General features: G+C 46.4%; 1 protein-coding gene across 3 annotated transcripts in view; it reads right to left on the bottom strand.

Moving 5' to 3' along the window:
- Nucleotides 1-857: 857 nt before the first annotated feature.
- The window catches only part of SYN2 (synapsin II), a 203,441-nt gene continuing 184,109 nt past the window's right edge, over nt 858-20,189 (bottom strand). For 2 of the 3 annotated variants that reach the window (XM_032327577.1, XM_032327558.1), the window contains 3 exons: nt 8,653-8,713; nt 4,368-4,587; nt 858-1,764 (listed from right to left, as the gene is read on the bottom strand). In XM_032327577.1, coding sequence (XP_032183468.1) covers nt 1,629-1,764; nt 4,368-4,587; nt 8,653-8,713 — 417 coding nt within the window. In that variant the 3' untranslated portion in view covers nt 858-1,628. The remainder of the gene's footprint in view (nt 1,765-4,367; nt 4,588-8,652; nt 8,714-20,189) is intronic. The other variant, XM_032327568.1, reaches the window with a different exon arrangement.

The following is a 20,189-nucleotide window of genomic DNA, read 5'->3' as shown; positions in this document are numbered from 1 at the left end:
GATGGTATGTGTTGGAAACTATATAGATATAATGTTAATACACTGGTTTCCTGGGTGGCTCGGTCTTTGGACATCTGCCTTTGACTAGGGTCATGATCCCAGGGTCCTGGGATTGAGCCCTGCATTGGGCTCCCTGCTTGGCAGGAGGCCCACTTCCCCCTCTCCCACCACCCCTGCTTGTGTTCCCTCTCTTGCTGTCTCTGTCAAATGAATAAATAAACTCTTTAAAAAAAAATACACTGGTTTCCATTTATTAGTGCAGATGTGGTGCTTATCTTCACAGGACTTTGTGGTCTTTGGGAACCTACTCTTGTGTGAGCTGTGAAGAAGCCACAGCAAAGTCTCTTGGAGCCCACCCTCAATTGCAGACCTTTTTAGGAGGCCTGAGGCCGGCTTGTGAGACACGTCTCATCAGAGCAGGTGGGTCCAGCTTCATTGGCACCCTCATATGGCTTTAGCTGAGGAGACTGATGGACCAGACAAGTAGGTCTAAATTGGCTGCCACAGGATCAAGGGTGTTATGCTTATTAGAAAGTCTACAAATTCAGTAAAATTGGTAGAAATGCTGAGTCACCAAAGGAAGTTCAGTTGTCCTGTAGGAAGCATTCACCAGGAGATGTCAAGAGGCCCAACATAAGTGACATCTAAAGGATAGCCGTTCTCTCAACCACTTGCAAATAGCCACTCACACATAAACACATTCCCAAGCATACTGGCACAAACAGCGTCACTCTCCTAGACATTTCCCTTCCCTACACTTGCAAGCACACACATATGCTTCACATATACTCTCTCAGCCAAAAGGGTGGCCTAGGGGAGACCTCATGGCTGAATCAAATGCTGGTTAATGCTGCTGCTTTTATTGCACCAAAGGTCTTAACATTTATTTGGAGATGAACACAAAACTTGGCATACTGCTATTACAGTGGCATGCATTCTCTACAGTGCAGCTTCAGAGCTCGAGATCACTGCTGCACGCACTTAAGAACTGCTCTCCAGAGAAGAGAAAACGTGGAGCGGGGGGACTGCAGATCCTTGTTCTCTCCAATATCGACAGACTAAAGGTGCTTTACCATGATAGTAGAGGAATCTCTTGTGCCGCACAGGTGTCTTTTAAACAGCTAAACAGGTATGACAAGAGATCCAAGTGTGGGTAGGTTCCTAACACTTAGAGCCAAGAGCATTTTGGAGTAAGTATATGGTCCCCAAACAGGCAGCACTGACTAAAGCGGGGGCATGCTTAGCACTGCCTCTGAGCTAGGGTAAGCTCAGAGTCCTCAGTGAAGGGAATCCTGGTTTTATGAAGAAGAATAAGACATGAGGGCACTATCACAATAAGGCCACTACACTCACAGCTAACAATGACCTCAGAGGAAACTCTCAGGACTACAGGAAAGCAGCTCTATTCTCTCTGATGTCAGGGGTTCCTTGCTGGTTAGGCACCTGCCCTGAGACTTTCACATGGTCTTTTCTGAGCTGCACAATATCACTTAGCACAACAGAGCAAAGGAAGGGACCACACACATCAAGGTCTTGGGATATCACCAAGCGTGGCTGACTATTGGTAAATGTCTCAGATAACTTTCCCAGTTGGGCTAGGTGCCCCCCGCCCCCGAGTATCTGGAGAGCTAATCTGAAAAGAGGCTGGCAAAGGACTTCCTCAAGCTCCGGATGGTCTCCGCTTTGGCTTCATCCTCATTGGCTGAAGACCGGAAGAAGGAGGACTCAGAGAAGCTGAAGGCATTTGTCAGGGACTGCGACTTGCTTGAAGATAAAAACCAGAAAGAACGTGAGAGGGGGTGTTCCCAGTGAGGCAGGGAAAGACGGTGACATGAGGATACACAACCGAACCCCCACTCCCACCCCAGGGAGACCAGGGTGATGGAGGAGAAAGTCAGCAATGGAGTACTGCCAGGACCCGGGAGGCCCCTGTGCTATTATCCTCACCTTCAGTGCTGTTAAGCTAGGAAAGGATGGGGGCAGTGTGGGAGAGAAGGAGAAGGGGGAAAAGAGAAGAGAAAGAGGGAAAAGGGAAAAAAGAGAAAAGGGAAAGAAGGAGGAGTGACTCAAAGACTGTTTCTTATACTTAAGCTAAACTAAATGGCCCACAGGCTACATTTCAGAGGTCCCAACTTAGTAAGTAAGAATCTAGGACTCTCACACCCTTCCCTTCTGATGAAATATAGCAGCCAGGGGACCATAGGCTCTTTGTACTCTCTTTTCCATTAATTGTCAAGTGGTAATGCCAGCATCAGAAAACCTAGGTAAAGTCTTGGATCTGCCCTTCACTCATTCTTGTGCTTCTCTGGGTCTTGGTTTCTCATTTGTGATGTGCAGATGTTTGGTAAAATACTCTCCCCAAGACTTTTCAGGTCTTTATACTCCGCTTATTTTCTCTGATTCCAAATAAACTTGGAATAAACCAAGGCCTCAAGTTACTTCCTCTTAAAATGGACATGACCATTCTTTGTAGCCTTCCTCAAAGGAGCTCTAATATGAGGTCTGTGCAGTTCAGGGTATCCAGGGGCAAACGAGATACATATCTGGTACACATAAGGACATTAAGCAGTTTTCTAATTAAAAACCCAAATCACACATATTCTAGGAACCAGATTTCCCCCTGAAAGACTAGGGATTCAGAGAAAAAAAACTGGTCAAGAAGGTTGAGGGGAGGCCAAGCCAAGTACTTGAGAAGAGAATAAGGTCTGGCATCTCCAGTAGTCTGCTATGTCTCCTTGACTTTCACTGTGTCTTTTTCCCGATAGTTTCTGGCGTAGAAATCTTCACCTGATGTCTTAGGGCTCCCAACCCTTCCCTACATTCGGGATGCAGCCCCTAAAACTCCCCTCTACAGGAGTGTGAGCAGTTTCTCTCCTGCAGTGACTGTGAACAGAAACCCTGCCTTCCATTAGGGTTGGCGATGGGCCCCAACATGCTGGCCTTTGGGAGGGAGGGCCCCCTTTGCAAGCACAGCCAGGGGCACTGGATATAAGCCTCCTGATTGTTGCCAGGTGACGGCTCTATTCAACAACTTCAGCACAAAGGCAATGGTAACCCAAAGATCTGCTCTCAGACTGGGGCCAGTGGCGGCTAATGAGAAGGCGGGAGAGATTTTAAGTCAGCAGCAGAAAACAATTGGATTGAGGGGAAGTTATAAGTCAGGTGAGATGTGAAATGTGCCACTGGCCAGAGCTGGGGAGCAGGAGTGGGTGATGTCCTTCCAGCCACAAGGGCTGGAAGACCCAGAGAAAGTGGTCATCTGGACTACCTGAGCCTGAATCCTGGCTCTGCCACTAACTAGCAGAGTGGTTTGGGGAAAGAAAATTAATCAAATCTCTTTGAGCAGTTTACTCATCTAAACAATGACTAGACCATGTCTAAGTGGCCTCCTTTTCTCCCGCCCTAAAGATGCCCATCACCTCTCACTCTGAGAAGCACTCATGGGTCATTCCCACCCCTGAAAGGCTATAGCTGTCTCTGTTTGGTGGAGGGAGGCATCTCTAGATCTAGGGGAGAGGGTAGAACTGATCGCCATCCACATCCAGTTGCTGTCCATCCCTAGTACAGCTTTACTGTTTTCCAGTGGCCCTCAGTTCTTCCTCTGAAGCAGGATCCAGTGTGGTGGGGGCTTCTAGGGAGTGAGGAAGCCCAAGAAGATGGGAGTTCCTCCGGGCATCTATCTGGGACCCTCCTCTGATGACCATACCAGAAACCGACCTCCTTCTGACAAAGCAGAAGGTAACAAGTTGAAATGGATTTAACGCCTTCCCCTACTTTCCCTTCTGGGCAGCCTTGCTGATTGCATACTCTAAATTGTGAGTCAGAGGCAGGAAAGAGGGTTTTTTTTTTTTTTTTTAAATTTTGAGAGGGAGAAACACACACACACACACATACACACACGCGCACACACATGCACACACAGAAAAGGAATGGAAAAAAGAGTAGGAGATAGGATTAAAAGAAAGGAAGGAAGGAAGGAAGGAAGAAAGAACCCTTAGCTAACGTAAGAATAGGAAAGGGGCAGTAACTCTGCCTTATTGGCATTCCCCAGGAAGAAAGGGTTTGAGCTTCTAGCTAGACCTTGGACTTTCACTTCCTTCTTTTCTACCCTCCTTAATCAACCCCCAACCACGTCCCCAACCAAAACAAAACAAAACAAAGCAAAACAAACAACAACAACAAAAAAAACAGACCAAAACAAAACAAAACAAAACCAAAAAACCCAAAACCAAAATCCAAAAAAGCTCCACAAAAATATCTGTAGAAGAAAGCCTGATTGAAGGTGCTTTCTAGCAGCTCTGGAGCCTAAGGCCTGTGAGGAGGGGCAGGAAGAAGGGAGGGGAAGGAGCTGCTGAGTTGTCTCTTACTTGAGCTGTGGGTGAGGCTGGGGCTTCTGTGGTGGAGCAGCCGGGGGTGGCTGGGCCTCTGCCAGGGAGCTGCTGCTGGAGGGTGCATCTCCGTGGGTGGTGGAGGAAGAAGAGGAGGAGGAGGAAGAGGAGGAAGGTGGCAGTGATGGTCCAGGGGGAGGCCGGCGTGGAGGCATCACCTTGCCTGGGGGCTGCATTCCTTGGGGTTGCCCAGGGCCCCCTAGGTTCAGTACAAGAAAAACTTCATAATTTAACCGTATCAAAGGGTTTCCTTATTAGAATCTATGTCTTAAAGGGTGAGGTTAGTTAATCACCAAAAGGATAAGCTCTGTTACAAGAAGCCACCCGAGGCTCTGTCAGGCTCCAGAGCCAGCCCCTGGTTTCCCTCATACATCTGCCACTACTTGCTCCTCCTCAGAGACACAGCACCTCAGGCACATCAGAAGTCAGGAGGACAAGGAAGAAACCATGGGATGAGTGCCCCTGATCAGAAGCAAGCTCTTTTACAGAAGGCCCTCTAGACCAGAGGGACCCCACCCTACTTCCCCAGAGGTTTCTCAGGTAGAGGGTAACCTGCCTCATAGTTTACTAGGAGGTCTCAAGTTCCACACTATAGACGCAGTACAAGGCAGTGGAAAGAGCACAGGTCTGGGAGTCACAAAGTCAAGACAGTCATTCAGTGACTCCAAGCAAGTCAGCACACTTCTCTGGGACTTGGTGATTCTAACCATAAAACTATGAAAGGGTAATCCCGAGTCTTAGTTGTCTTTCAAGAAGTAGTGTTTCAAAGATGTTAATGGACAAGAAAGTTCTTTAAAAACTTTAAAAACTATGATCATTAATGATCATAGACTTGCATTGTTTTTACAGAACTTGGGCCGTGTCCCGCTCCTGACCAGCACATGCCTGATTGCCATGCCCCACCCCCACCCCCCAGGGCTTCATTTTAACATTAACTCAAGCACATGACCAGGGGCAATCTTCTGTTTCCATGTGCTCTTTTGTCTCGTAGTACCATCCTCAGGGGGCTCTACTCCCTCTCTGGTGTGTGTGGTGAACTCCAGAAATCCAAGTCCTATTCTCCCCTGGAGATGTTGTGGGTGCAAAAGACAGCAGAAAGAAAGAAGCAGCCCCTCACCTCCACCCCCACCCCCCAAAGGACCAGGATACCATTCTCTCAGCGGGAGACAGAAAACCATCCAGTGGTCTGGAGGGGGAAAAGGCCATCCTTCCTCTGGGAGTTGTCAGGCAGTAAGCATGATACCTGATTGCTCAGATTTTGCTAAGATGGGGGGGGGGTGGTGGTTCCTTAGTCATCTTTTGACATAGTAAAATTCAAAAGATGTCCTCATCAGTGCATACTGACTAGTGGAAATGATGCATAATTAGCCTGAGAGATCCAATTTCTCATGTCTCACTCTCAGTGTCCACATTCATGAGCCAGCTGGAAGGAGTAGGCTTATAGAAACCCAAGAGCAGCTAGGAGTTGTGTTGTAACTTAATATCCTAGAAACACCAGAATACCTATACCCTCTGCAGAGGCAGAATTATCCATCTACACCACTATGCACCCAAGATTATCAGCCCATCTCCCTGCTACATGGCATGGGCTCCACTGTATCAGTTACCAATGAATACCAGAGTTAGTTTTACATAAATACATAATGGAATTTTGGATTGAAAACTTGAAGTTCCAAGTTCAAATCAGATAACCAGTAAAGATGAAGACGACAGATCAGCATCTTTCACGTTAGCCAGTTTTTGCCTCTTCCAAAGTCTGGCTTCATCTGTATCAGCCTTTTCTTGTAAAGTACAGCAGGTTGATGGCTCAGCCTCTTAGACCAGGAACCTGAGTTCTTTCCCACTTGTACAGAGATGCTTGAATAGCCAGAAACTTTACAACTTAACACTGAAGACAGATATAACTTTTCCTTTATTGCACATTAAGCTGTACAAGAGAGTCACAAAAGAGAGGTACTTAAATCACACTTCCAGCATTGGCTGAGGTTTTCCCAGCTGGATTGGTACAAAAAAAGGGGACAACATCAGAAAAGAAATGGATACAAAACACCTGAACAGCAATCCTATACTGTGACATGGATGTCCCCCAGGCCACAGAGTTGGCCCTTAGCATGCTGCCTGAGGGCACATGATAGTCAGGTCACACTGCCTGCTTGCATTTGGCAGTAGGAGCCCTAATCAGTTTCTCCCCAACCTGAGAAACTGGCTAACACCACCCTGGAGCCTGACTGAATTCAAATGGCAACTTTGTATTTGTGGCTCACAAATGTCACATGAAAAGCACCTGGATGTTCACACTGATAACATGCAGAGAAGCAACACCACCATCAGCTCACCACTTGGACAAAAAAATAAAAATAAAAAATGAAAATGTATTCCTCCATTCTGGGAAATGTTGCTCTATTCCTTTCTACCATTTCATCAGATTGGGAGGTATTTAAGGACCTGATTCTTATGCAACCCACCTGGAAGTGCATAAATGCATATATGTATATATTTACAACAGACCGACCACCATCACCATCTAAGGGAGGGATCACAGATGAGAACACTCACACTCAGTGCATTTCCCTGTAGCCTCAGAATTTGCCAGCAGCCAACAGAGAAACTAGGGCACATGCCCTTGACATATACACCATACTATCAACACTATTTATTCCTCAGACCTGGAATCCAGAACGGTAATATATCAGAATGGAAGTGAGAGGAATGTAACAGTAGAGCTTCTTTAAAATCCAAACTGCTGGCATGAACTCCCATCGACCACAGTGCTAGAGGAGACCACTCAGTGCCCATCCCAGTTATGGCTAGGAGATGGCAAGATGAGGCACTGAAGCCGAGGCTTTAATTAACTGTCTCATCACTGCCCAGTAACTGCATGTCAGAGGAAAGAGGACAAACTGGTGAGGTTTCTCCAATAGCCACATGGCTGTGGAGACTCTGTCCCAAACACACACAAGCTAAAATCAGAGACAGTTCTTCCGAGGAAAGATAAAGCCCCTCATTCTCTGGCCTCCAGAGGGCTCTTGTAACAGCTGAAAATGAAAGCAGGAGTCCACCTCAGAGTTCTGTAGGCAGTATACCCCTCTGTGAAATGGGACATTTCTGATTTGGTCTCATGATTGCCTAGGGAGAGGCCAAGAGCAGAATGGTCAACTCCTTCTCAGACTTTCAGTGGTTTCCTGCATCCTATGTCCAAAATTGCTAAAGAATCATCTCTGTACATAGGTCAGGCTTTGGGGAATACAAAGCAGCCTCAGTTCCACAGAAGCGCATAATATGGCCAATTCAGAAACAGCAACAAAGAAGAAACAACTTGGGGGACTGAGATCAACACACAGAAAATACTCACATGTTCACTTTGATATTGCACATCAGCGGCCCCATTTTTTTTTTTTTGTCTAATCTCATAGCTAATTAGTTAATAATAAAAAATAAGGTACACTGGGATGTCAAATACAGAACACATTCCTGGAAATAGCTTTTTCTTTATATTTCATGTCATCACTAAAAACACAAGAGCTCTACAGGCACAGCCAGCCTATTCACATAAACTCAAACTGCACCAAATTTTAGCAAAGGGAAAAAAAGGTGGATGCCTTCAGATTCAACGGATGAAGCTAGGAAATTAGACCTTGAAAAATCTCTTAAACTTCTATCTATTTACCCTAGTCATGCAGAAAGGAAGCAAAAAGCACAATTCACTGAAGATCCCAAGCACACTCATGGAGGTAAGCAGGGGGTGGGGGGGTGACTTAATCGGAGCCTGGGGGTAGGGGGAGAAGGAGAGGAGTTGGGTTTTATTTTTGTGGTCTTTGTTTCTCCCTGTCTAGCCCCCCAGTCCTATTTCACCCCACATTATGTAATACTTTAAAAAATACTATCAAACCACCCAGAAGATAGAGTCACACTGGACTTGGGAGAGGCACAATTCTTTTGTACACTGTTGACAAACAGCCCTGGAATCACAAGTTATACAGAGAAACATAAGTGAGCATTACAAGCACGAACAGGAACAGGTAAACAACCAGACAGAGGAGCTGACACTGCATAGGAAAACACAGTCCAGTCAGCATTGAAAGAACGCAGAAACGGCACCAAGGGGAGGGTCTGTTGCTCCCCTCCCCGCTTTCCTTTCTTCCCTTGTTTGTTTTTGGCTTAAAATTTCTGCTTTGAAAAATGAACTACCAATCACTTTAAGAAGCTTGGACTTGTTTTGGCCCTACTGCAATGCCATTACAGTCGAGAATATACTGTAAACAACCTTGGGGGGCTGGCCGCTGAGGTGGGGTCTTGCTCAAGTCCGGATCCTTAAGTGTTCCACTCTGGAAAACAAAATGCAAAAGAGATAAAAACAAAACTCCGAACAGATTCCAAAGAGAAACCCTGTGGCTTCGTGGCATGTGTGCAGTGAGAACTGATGGGGACCATGGGATCTGGCCTAGAGGCTTCTGCTGTTCCAGAAACACCTCAGAGGTGTTCTCAACCTCTGAAATGTTGCTGGAGCACAGGTCTCAGCTATCTGGGGCTTAGTCCCACACTGACAGGCAGCATCTGAGACCCCATAATCCCCCTTTTCATTTCCTCCCTCTAACAGTCTGTCTAGAAGCTTTGAGTCTCCTAAGAGCAACTGGTTTCTTCTCTGGTGGCTACCTGCTGTCTAGTTCCCCATCATACTCACAGACCTGGCTTCCTGAAGCAAAGAGAAGATCAACACCCAACTCCAGAGGGTAGGTTGGGCTTTAGGTGACTCCAGGGGCCCCAAGAGCAGGGGCTAGACCAGGTGGTAAGTCCAGACTTGCCTCACTTCTCTTATGGAGTTAACTCTGGGGTAGGATTAGCTCTGGGGCTGGCTCTGGAGTCAGATCCACTCTTTGGGCTGGAACTCCCACAGGGAAGGACTTGAGGGAGGAGGGCACTTGTTTCCCCTAAAGCCCCCTTCCCCAGAGGGAAAGAGTAAGTAAGATGTTAATGCTTATAAAAGTGTTCAAGGCCAAGCTGTTTTTCCTTCTCAAATAGCGTAATTACATTTTATCCAACAACATGGTTCCACTCCCATGCTTCCTCTCCTCCCAGCTATCATCTGATTATGCCCTGACAGGATCAAAAATTCATGTGACTTCAGTTTGTCTAACATTTGAATTAAAGGCAGTGAACATTTGGAGCTTAAATTCAGTACAAGGGAAATGCTCTGTAAAGCCCAAGGGTTGCCAAGTGTGTCAATGGTGATGTCACAGAGGGAGTTGCAGGGGCAAGGCTGTGAAATGGGCTAAGCATGTCTTCAGCATTCTCACACTTCCTCTTTCAGTGCTTCTCTCCCTCGTGACGTACCCCTCAGCCCTACTCCCACATGAATCCTCTTTCTCCAGTTCCCCATTTCCTATGGGCCTTCCATTCTGACCATCAATCTCCTCTCCGGCCTAGAAAGGCCTGTTTTCAGCTCACGCAAGGAGAGCTGAAGTGTTACCCTCTCCAGTGCCCAGGTCTTTAACAACATTGCCTAAAACTTTCCTACTAAAAGGAATTAGGGCAGTAGGAGGCAGGGGACCTTTGAAATGTCCCAAGTGCCACCACATCAGAGGGCGCTGTTCTACCTACAATCCCCACCCTCTCAAGGATCACAGCAAGCACACCAACACTTCCCCTCTCTTTCTTCAAGCAATGTCATGGTGTAAGGGCCTGGTTAGCCAGAGGAACTTAGTTGCAAACCCTGGATATAGGGGCGGGCCAGGCCAGATGGAGACATCCAATCAGTGGGGTGCACATATATTTACTGTGGTGAGTTGAAATCCCACTGGCCACCTGTGTGTGGGCTGGTCTCAACCACCTCTATAAATGTTAGTCTGTGAGGCTGGGGTGGGGGGTGCAGTAGGAGGAGTCAGAATAGCTTTAGAATAGCTGTTAGGATAGCGGTTAGAATAGCCGTTGGGATAGCTGTCAGGGTAGTCTTCGGGACAGTCAGAGCATCGTGGCCATCATGGTGGTCCTGGTCATCGTAGTCCTAGGCAGCGGCGCCACGGCAAATGGCCTCGCCGCCAGCAGCCTCACCACAGCAAGCGGCCTCGCCACCACCGACCCGCGGCCCCGACACGGGTGGCCTCACTGCCCCAGGTCGTGGCGCCGCTGCAAGTGGCCTCCCTGGAGTGGCATCATTCTGGGGGGCAGCCCCATCTGGGGAGTGACCTCGTCAGCAGCGGCCTTGTCCTGGGAGCGGCTTCGCCCAGCGTGGCCTCTTCTTGGGAGCGGCCCTGTCCGGGGAGCGACCTTGTCAGGAGTGGCCTCGTCCTGGGAGCGGCCTCGTCTGCAGAGCGGCCTCCTCCAGAGTGGCCTTGTCCAGAGCAGCCTCATCCGGAGCGGACTTCTTGGGAGTGACCTTGTCGGGATCATCGTTGTTGTCTCTTTGCAAGAGATGGCTCCTACCCGTCAGTTTGATTTTCGATGCTTGGGCGAAATAAAGCTTTGCTTGATTTTCGCTTTGTGTCAGTCTCGTTCCTTTGATCATGACCCTAACAACGGTGCTTGGTCTGAGCTCTGACACCGAAATACCCACACCCAACACACCAGCTAGAGACCACACTACCCAGTTAGCAGAAAGACCCGTCAGTTTTTCCCTCTCAACATCTAAGTTGAGAATGATTCATGAATGAATGAATGATTCATTACCTTCTCCTGACCATTGCTGGTCAAGCCTGTACTATATACTGCTTAGACTACGACTTAGATTACTATAGTATTATTACTATAGTAATAGTATTATAGTATTACTATTCTGCTTATATTACTACTACTACTATTATAGTATACTACAGTACTATACTATACTACTACCAGAATAGTCTCCTCATGCTTTAGTCTCCTCTCTCTCCAATCTATCCTCTCTGTGCTACTTAGTGTCCTCCTACATTCCTTCCCTAACTGTGTCACTTTAGTGCCCTAATAACTTATAGCTAACACTACATATGTGCCAGGTAACATGATCGACACTTTGATGAAGTATTGCAAACCTCATAAGACCTCTATGAGGTAGATGATATTATCAACATCCCTAATCTTTAGACAAAGAAACTGAGCCCCAACTAAGGTAATTTGCCCAGGGTTACACAGTGGAGGCTGATGCAGCTGGGCTGTGAGGTTAGGCAACCTTATGCTCCCATGTTCTTTCCATTGCCAACAGGATGACAACCATATCCCTCAAGCTGACATCTAAAACTTGCTTCAGGGGCGCCTGGGTGGCTCAGTGGGTTAAAGCCTCTGCCTTCGGCTCAGGTCATGATCCCAGGGTCCTGGGATCGAGCCTCACATCGGGCTCTCTGCTCAGCGGGGCGCCTGCTTCCCACTTCCTCTGTCTCTGCCTGCCTCTCTGCCTACTTGTGATCTCTGTCAAATTAAAACAAACAAACAACCCCCCCCCCAAAACCCCTAAAACTTGCTTCAGCATGGTTGAAATTGACCTTCCTAGCCTTCTCTCTCACTCATGTCCTAAATACACCTGCTCCCTCCAGGCCCAACCCCTCACTCTTTATTATCTAGGTGAGGCAACACCATGTTACCCTCCAGGAATACATTTCACCTGTTTTACCAATCCCTTCCAACACATCCCAGATGTCTAAGTCACTTTCTACCTCATCCATGAAATCTTTCCTTTTGACTGCCCCTTTTGACTGTGATCTCTTCTCTGAAAGCCTGAAACAGCACTTAAAAGACTCATACTACTGAAGAGAGTCTTCATAGTGCTGTGTTGTTATCTTAAAGACTGGGATGAAGCTCCCAAGAAGACTGCCAGATCCTTCAGGGAAGAGACTATGTGTCTTCATCTTCTCACGAATTCCTAACAAACTTGTTCTCAAAGAAAAATAGAGATACATGGCCTGGAACAGGAACTATTTATTTAAAAAGTTAAAACAGTTGGAATTAGGAATATTTTGGAAAATTCAGGATGTATCATCATTTTACCAACACCATCAAGCACGGGGCTAAGTATATATCTATCTAGATATCTATAAGCATCTGGCCCCAGTAGGTGCTAAGTAAAATGCAACAGATGATGGTGATACTGATGAGGAATTTCCTCTGAAACTCTGGTGCTACCCAAGTCTTACTCCCCTGATGGAATACCCCCTAAAGTGTTCTATTCCTAGGCTTCAGAGAACTTTATTTAGTTGTGATAGTAAAGCCTCCTCTGGTCTCCCCGACAAGCTATCAGTGTTATGTTTTCTCATGCCTGAGAAGGATACTCAGATGAAAGACAACAAAATTCATACAGTTTGTGGAGTCATTAGACTGGCTCTTGACAGTCTCCTTTCCTGGGGCCTCTCCCCATACCCCTGATGGCTGCCAATTACCTCAGACATTGGTCAGGAACAACTTAAGATGTACTCCTCCACAAGAATTGTTATTTTTTAGATAGGATTATAGAAGACTACATAACAAGAGAGTAGAACCTGGGCCAATGGGCAAAAGCTCCAGAAAGGCAGAATTTTAGTTATGGGAAGAACTTTCTATAGTAAAATCAGTGGAAGAGGCTATCTTGGGAGATGAGTGTGTCCATGCAGAGGCTAGAGAATTAGGACAAAGATATTGTAGAGAATATTCCTACACTAAATATGAGATAGATTAGGTGAACACTATGGTTCCTTCTATCCTGACAATTTATGATTCTGAGGGTGGGGGAAACCCTTTACAATCTCATAGATTAAACTCTAACAGTAGAACTCCAGATACTCATTAGATGAGCTGACAGGGGTAATCATACCAAGGAAGGCTGGCTCTGGCTCTCCTCAGCCTCAGAAATATATAAATAAGATATGGATGAACTGAGCCCAAAAGTTCCCTTCCTAAAGCTTCAGAGGAAGATCTCCCAGAGGCAGTCATTTGAGCTGGATCCTGGGAATATGCCTTGGCCACCCTTGTCTGGCGCCTAGGGAGCTTCACCCTTTCCTGGCTCCACAGAGGTTGTGGACTGAAGACTTCCCAGGGACTATGAGGGGTAGGGGAATAGTCCCTTAGGACTGTCCGTTGCTAGACTGAGACTCTCTAGCTCCACCCACAAGCCATCCATCTGTTGGGGCTGAGGGCTATTCCCGTGGGGTTTGGATACCATGGGATCTGTCTCCGGTCACCAAAAACTGCCTGAGATGCTGAATTCCACGGAAGTCTGGCCACTCTGGCGTCACTGCCAAAGTCTGGCCTATAGCCAGCCCACAGCAAGAGCCCACGGCCAGACTGAGCTGCAGTTTTCCTCAGGAAGTTGAGTTGACTCAAACAGGTAGTAATATGTAGTCCAATGCTTGTGCTCAGCTGAACCCAAAAAAGAAGGGGGAAAGAAACGGACTTTACAGTAGCACAAGGGGAAAAAAACCAATCAACTGTGGCTTTACAGAATGACAATGCTGCTGCCAAAAATTTGATGCAGCTAGAGGGGCTTAGTGTCTCAAGGAGGGGGGTGCTCAGGTCCTATGCTCTTTCAGCTGATAAGCCTCACAAGAGAGCACTGCAACCAGTTCTGGGTGTTTCTTTAAGGAGGACACTGGTGGAATTAAAATGGATACATGGGGAAAAAATGGGTACCTGGAACAGATAGGATGGTGAGAAGTATGGAAATGACACCTTTCCTCATGTGACTTTGGGAAAGTTACTTAATTTATGATTCTCAGTTCCTCAAGCACACCAATTGGAATGATTAAGTGAGGTAATTGTGGAAGCTGGGACCGAGTAGAAGGTCAAAGTTAGTCAAATGTAGATCTGATCAAGGTCAAGGACTGACTTGGGTAGTAGTGAGGTTCTTGGTTTCCTGGCCTTAGAGGAATTTAAGGAGGGCCATGACAAACTCTGGTCAGAGATGCTATGGAGGAGGTCACGAATTTACAGGCAGAGGACTTCTACAGGCCCTCTGGTTCTGGGTTTCCATTAATTCTTCCATGCACTTTTCAGTTCTTTACATGTCTATCTAAAGCAGGAGAGGAGAGGAGAGGAGAGGAGAGGAGACAAGCCCTTCTTAGCTGCAGAGTCTTGAGTCCAGCAAGACCCAGGGCTATTGGGCCTGAGCAGAGGTGTCTGTAGGCAAAGGCTTGGCAAGTAGAATATGCTACTGCTTTCTATCAAAGCTGGTTGGGCTGGTATCCCACTTTGGAACCCACTGGGTTTTAGCAATCTGAGAAGTCAGGGAGGCAGAAAAGGTAGGTGTAGCTCAGAAACTCCTCTAGGTTGGCAGGTTTAGCAGTTGGGTTTGACCTTACACAAGGTCACAAAGGCCCAGCTTTCTCCATTTTTACCTTCCCCAGTGCTCTGATGGGGACATGAAAAAGGCAAAGTGCATAGTATTGTAGATCACAGAAGATTCCGCTCTCTTGCTTATACATTGTATGACTTCGGACAAGTCATCTGAATTCTCTTTGCTGAAGTATGAAATGGAGATAGATATACCAGCCCAAACCATATTATGTAAGGATGGTGAGGCTCAAAGTAATGTCTGTGCTTTGTAAACTGTACAGTGCTAGGCAAAGCAATGATATAAGTGAACATCATTGTTATTATTTCGATAATAATAAATATCAAACCAAAGGAATGCAGCTTTAATGAAGTTCTAGAATTTAATGCATTAATGTAGAAAGTATTGTTGGGTGGCTTCCTGTCATCTGGTACATAGTAGCTCAGTATGTAGGGGATTCTGGGCTGGGTTATACCATGCTCTCTGTATGTCACTGACTTGTTCCAGTGAGGACCTTGAAGATGCAGAAGAGTCATTTTGGAGCAATAAATATTAGCTCTTGAGGTGAATGGACAGGAAATCACTTGTCTAGGAGACACCAAGCCCGTGGATGAGGGTTTGTGGGGTTTTGTCAAAGGCACCTTTAATTTGCTATCCTGTGGTTTTCAGCAGACAAACTGGGAGACAGGAGCTCCTATCTGAGGTCCCAGCAGGATGGAAAGCTGAGGAAGGAAAGACACTAAGTGACTCAACTTTTGAGAGTTGTTGGTCTGAGTCCAGCTGCCCCCACCAAGGAGGAAGGCCTGTGCTTGCTCAGCATATCTGAGACAGGAAATTGGGAAAGGGTCTCAGGGTCTGGCCCCAAGAAAGAGGCCAGGCCAAGCTCCTTGCTGGACACGCCATAGAGCTATTCTGATCAGCTCCCCCAGGCTTCACTCCCCCGGTCTAGGACCCCAAGGGGAATGAGGCAGCAGGAAGGAATGTGGTCTGGAGGTTGTAGGTTCAGTCAGAGCAAAGGGGACAGTATGTTTTCTGGCACCTCGGGATTTTTCTGAGATCATTCCAGCAGTTACCAGTGCCCACCTTTCTTCCTCTGAAAGGTTAAAAATGTTCCCAGGGATGAGTTCCTCCTCCTCCTCCTCCTCCTCCTCCTTTCATGAGGGCAATTTCTACTCTGAGGGCAGAGCTCATCTTCTGGATTGAGGCCCTCCCATAATCAGTGATTTCCTAAGGACATAAGAAATGTCCCATGGGGGAAGTCCATGAGACCTATGGGGGCACTAAAGGCCAGGTCACCCGAGGTCAGAATGTCAGCTTCAAGTGATTAAAGATGTCCCTTAAAAGTTAAGACATCCCCAAAATAGTCAGTTTCCCTTAATAGTCTGTTAAGGGATCTGGCCACTAGTGACTTTATCTGAACCTGCCTCAAATCTCCTCACATTTTCAGCTTATACTCACTGGGGAACAAATTCCCTAAAGCCAGTACTGCTGTGGGAAGCAGGAAGGCCTTTCATTTGTCCTAAATTTACTTCTTCTAAGCTATGTAAGTCCTTCTTAGTCCCATGTTTGGGATCTGAGTTGTGTCCCTTCCTTAACTACATGGCACTTTAGACCCCAGTGAAATCCCTTCTCAATCTTGGTGTCCTGTACTCAAGAGACTTCATCTTTTCAAGCCTCTGCATCTGCAAAGATCTATCTGGAAATGTTTTGAGTATCTCTTCAGTTCAGAGAACCAGTTAAAAGGACTGGTAGAATGTCCCACCAGAGGTCAGAGGTTACCAGTTTATGGACCTCAATCCTTCAATTCTGGTCATATCACTGCCCTTTCCAGGCCGGTGGCTAGCACACAGCATCTTAGATCTGGAAGGATATTTTAAGTTACCTGCTCCATTAGCCCTAGCCCCCAGCCCACCTTTTGGCCATATCCCTGACTAGGGGCTTATCTTGCACCTGAATGAACATCAGCGATGATGTGGCAGCCACACACTACTTCTCAGAGTAGCCATTCTCAGCCATTTCCTCTCCTAGTTTTAGAGTTTACTCCTGTCTTCTAGCAGGTTTGCCTTTTGGCATCAGTCTTCTCTCAGGACAGCCACGAGAGAGCTAAAGGTAATAAGTCATGGGTTTCTTGAAACTATTGCTATTCAACTGGAGCTCCTTTAACTTTTACTCAAAGATTTGCCAAATGCCTCAGCCTCCTGGTTCTTTCCTCTGAGCACACTGCAATTAGAGTTAGAGGTTGTCCTTGTCCTTGTCCTGTGACCCTCAGGCTGGAAACAATATTGCAGGTGTGATCTGACCTGCTCAAGGTACGGGAAGAGGCTTGCCTTCCTCCTGGACATCACATGTGTAATACTTGGAATTACTTAGAATCACTCCTCATGGGTATAACCCACAAGCCAAATAGAAAGTTTGTTAGTGTCTGAAATCCCTGCATTAGCAATCCAGCCCTTTGACTCTGGAAGACTTTATAGGAAAATAACAAAAATGGAAACAGTGTAATGGGAAATGAAAAAAGATTAGCCACACAAAGGAGAGCACCAGGATGCCACCTCTACGGGCATGACTTAAAAGCTTTTCTACCTGAAGTTCTCTCCCTGATTCCCGAGAGTCTCAGGAGCAGCATACACCACTCTAGAGCCCTGGGTTATAAAGCCCAGCTCAGATCCCAGAAGACAGACCCCCAAGGTGTGTGGGGGATGGGAGAGCTGAGCCTGTAGGGAGGTTTCAAAGGTATATAGCCTGGAGGCTTTGGCCATCACTGGCCACCAGGTGTCACTGCCACCTTGAGAACAGTTTCCCTGAAGCACTTCAGAGCTGATGGAGTCACTTGTCCTGACCAACTCTTAGGGCAGCTCCAAAGGGGGCAGTCCAGCTAGGCTGAGACTAAGTTGTCATTAGCCAGATAAGGCTTTGCGACTCACCTTCCTACTTTCAGCTACATAGCCAGCGCTTCTTACAGCCCCCATCCCTACCCCTTTGAATTGGGCAAGCAGCTAGCCTGGGCCCATCTCAATGACTTTGCTCTTTGTTTTCTATAATTAATCCATCTCTGGCTAGGGGACTGGCTGACAATAAGGCAAGGTGTGCCCTCTACTAATCTCCCCCTCAACCAACACTAAGGGCCTCTTCTAGAGTGAGAGAAATGAAAGCTGTAAGGGTGGAGCTGCAGGCAAGGAGAGAGAGGGAGAAAGAGAAAGGTAGATAAATAACTAGTCATGGTCTATCCTGGTCTTGACTGAGAATACTGGGCAAGGAATAGCTCTTAGGGCTTGTGACTCGGCCAGAAGCTCTTTCAGTCTGAGCTGCCAAAGCCACAGAAGAAAGGAGCCAGCAAGAGGGGCTTGATTGTGAGGAATGGAATGTGACTTAGTGACAGCAGCTAAGGGCTCAGCGCACCATGCAGAGTTCTGGCTGGGACCCAGGTAATACCCTTTGGTTTGTATCCCTTCCATTTGTACACTACCAAAATTGCTCATCGGATCTCAACACCAACTCCAATATGCTGCAAGGGCTGTTAAAGACAATTATTCCATCTAGTAACTCATTCAACAAATATGTACTGCAATGCCATATCTAGGGGAGGAGAAGGGCAGTAGTTTGTCTGCATAGAAGGAGTATTTTAATCACTGTCATTTGCATAGAATTGCTATCACATGATCATAATAAAAAGCAGGAAGACATAGTTTTGTTATTGCTGTTTAACTCTCCTCCTGATGACTGACTGCACCCTCTTTAGTACATCTGTGATGTATTCAATGGCTACTAGGTGCTAGCTACTCTGCAGACCCTAGAGATATAGCAGTGAAGAGACCCTGTTCTCTTACGTTCTACTGGAAGATGCTTACGTTCTACTGGAAGAGCCAAAGAAAGAAATAGATGGGAATGACTTAAGCTGTTAGTAAGTGCTATGCAGAAAATTAAAGAAGCAGGGGCGGTAGTCAGTAATTAGATGGAAATTTTGGATTAGATGCTTGAGGAAATTTCAGTTATACTGTCATGAAGGAGCCAGCCATGCAAAAACAAGGGGAAGAGCATCTCAGACAGAGGATACGGCACATAGGAAGGCCCTTACCAGTGAGAAAGAGCTAGGATGGTAGGAAGGCAAAGAGGCAGGTAGGGTCCTACATGAATTGCTTGGGGAAAACTGAAAGGAGGTCAAAAATTTACAGGGTTCTGCTTTGGCTATCTTATATTAGGATGCCTCTAGACATGTAAATAAAGATGTCAAGCAAGAGTTAGAAATGTGAATCTGGAGTTCAAGGAGTGGTCAGGGCAGGAGATAGGTGTGGGTTAGTTGAGATCACCAAGGAAAGTACATAGACCAAGTTCTAAGGCACTGATATGTGGAGATTTAGCAGAAGTGGAGGAGCCAGCAAAGGAGGTGAGAAGAAACCAATGAGGCGGAATGAAAACCAGGCAAGAACAGAATCACTGAGGCATAGAAAGGAAAATGTTTCAAGAAGGAGAGTGTGGGGGGGAACTGCAACAAAGCTACTGAGAAATCATGCAAGATAAGAACATGGGAAAATGAAGATGAGAACTAGACATGGAGTCACTTTGACAAGAGCAATTTCAGTGGGATTGGCTTTTACTTTATTATTCTAAATGGGAGATGTTTATGGATGGATGTGATCCTCTCAAAAAGAAGAAATCAGTGATGGAGAAGAGAGGGATAATGTGAGAGCAAAAAAAAGGTGGGACCCAGATCACCTGTGGAGGGTGGGGCTTAGAAGAGATTCATGTGGCTTAAGATCCAGATAAACTGGCAGATGTAATATTGGAAATATGGAAGTAATCGAGTCTGACAGCTCTATGGCCCTGGAGCCAGCATGACTGAAATGTCTCCTCAATCATAACTAGTGGAAATGGGCTATCATCAGGGAGAAATGGGAGGTAGAAATACAATCAGTACAGTCATGACCTCAAGCCCAAGTTGCAGTGTTCTGCCAAATGTGACAGGGCGCCTGGGTGGCTCAGTGGGTTAAGCCGCTGCCTTCGGCTCAGGTCATGATCTCAGGGTCCTGGGATCGAGTCCCACATCGGGCTCTCTGCTCAGCAGGGAGCCTGCTTCCTCCTCTCTCTCTCTGCTTGCCTCTCTGCCTACTTGTGATCTCTCTCTGTCAAATAAATAAATAAAATCTTTAAAAAAAAAAATGTGACAGACTGTGGTATACTTCCTGTCTTTAGGATGGCCTAAAGTCAAAGCACAAGGTTCAGGAGGAAACTAACAGAGAATACAAGAAGGTATTGTCTGATGAATGGTGATGACTCTGTGAATTCACCACGATTTCAATTTAGAATATAAACAATTTTTGGACAGAGACAGTATCTCATTCATCACTGTAGCCCTAAGTCTATTAAACCGATTTTAAGCACATACATTGAGCTAGCCTGTGCTAGTCAGCAGAAACACAGTCGAAAAAGGGCATCACCCTTGCGTACCAAGGGCTAAAAGTATTTAAGAGACATTTGCTAAAATTAATTTAATCATGTGTATAGTAAAGAATCTGGCCTTGCCCAAAGAGAAATCTGGCCTTTTCTCCCCAACTCCTGGGAGATAAGTCTAAATTCTTAGAATTTCCTGAGTAATA

Source organism: Mustela erminea, chromosome 1 (genome assembly GCF_009829155.1).
Source record: "Mustela erminea isolate mMusErm1 chromosome 1, mMusErm1.Pri, whole genome shotgun sequence".
Classification (NCBI taxonomy): domain Eukaryota; kingdom Metazoa; phylum Chordata; class Mammalia; order Carnivora; family Mustelidae; genus Mustela; species Mustela erminea.
This window is presented reverse-complemented; position numbering and strand designations above follow the sequence as displayed.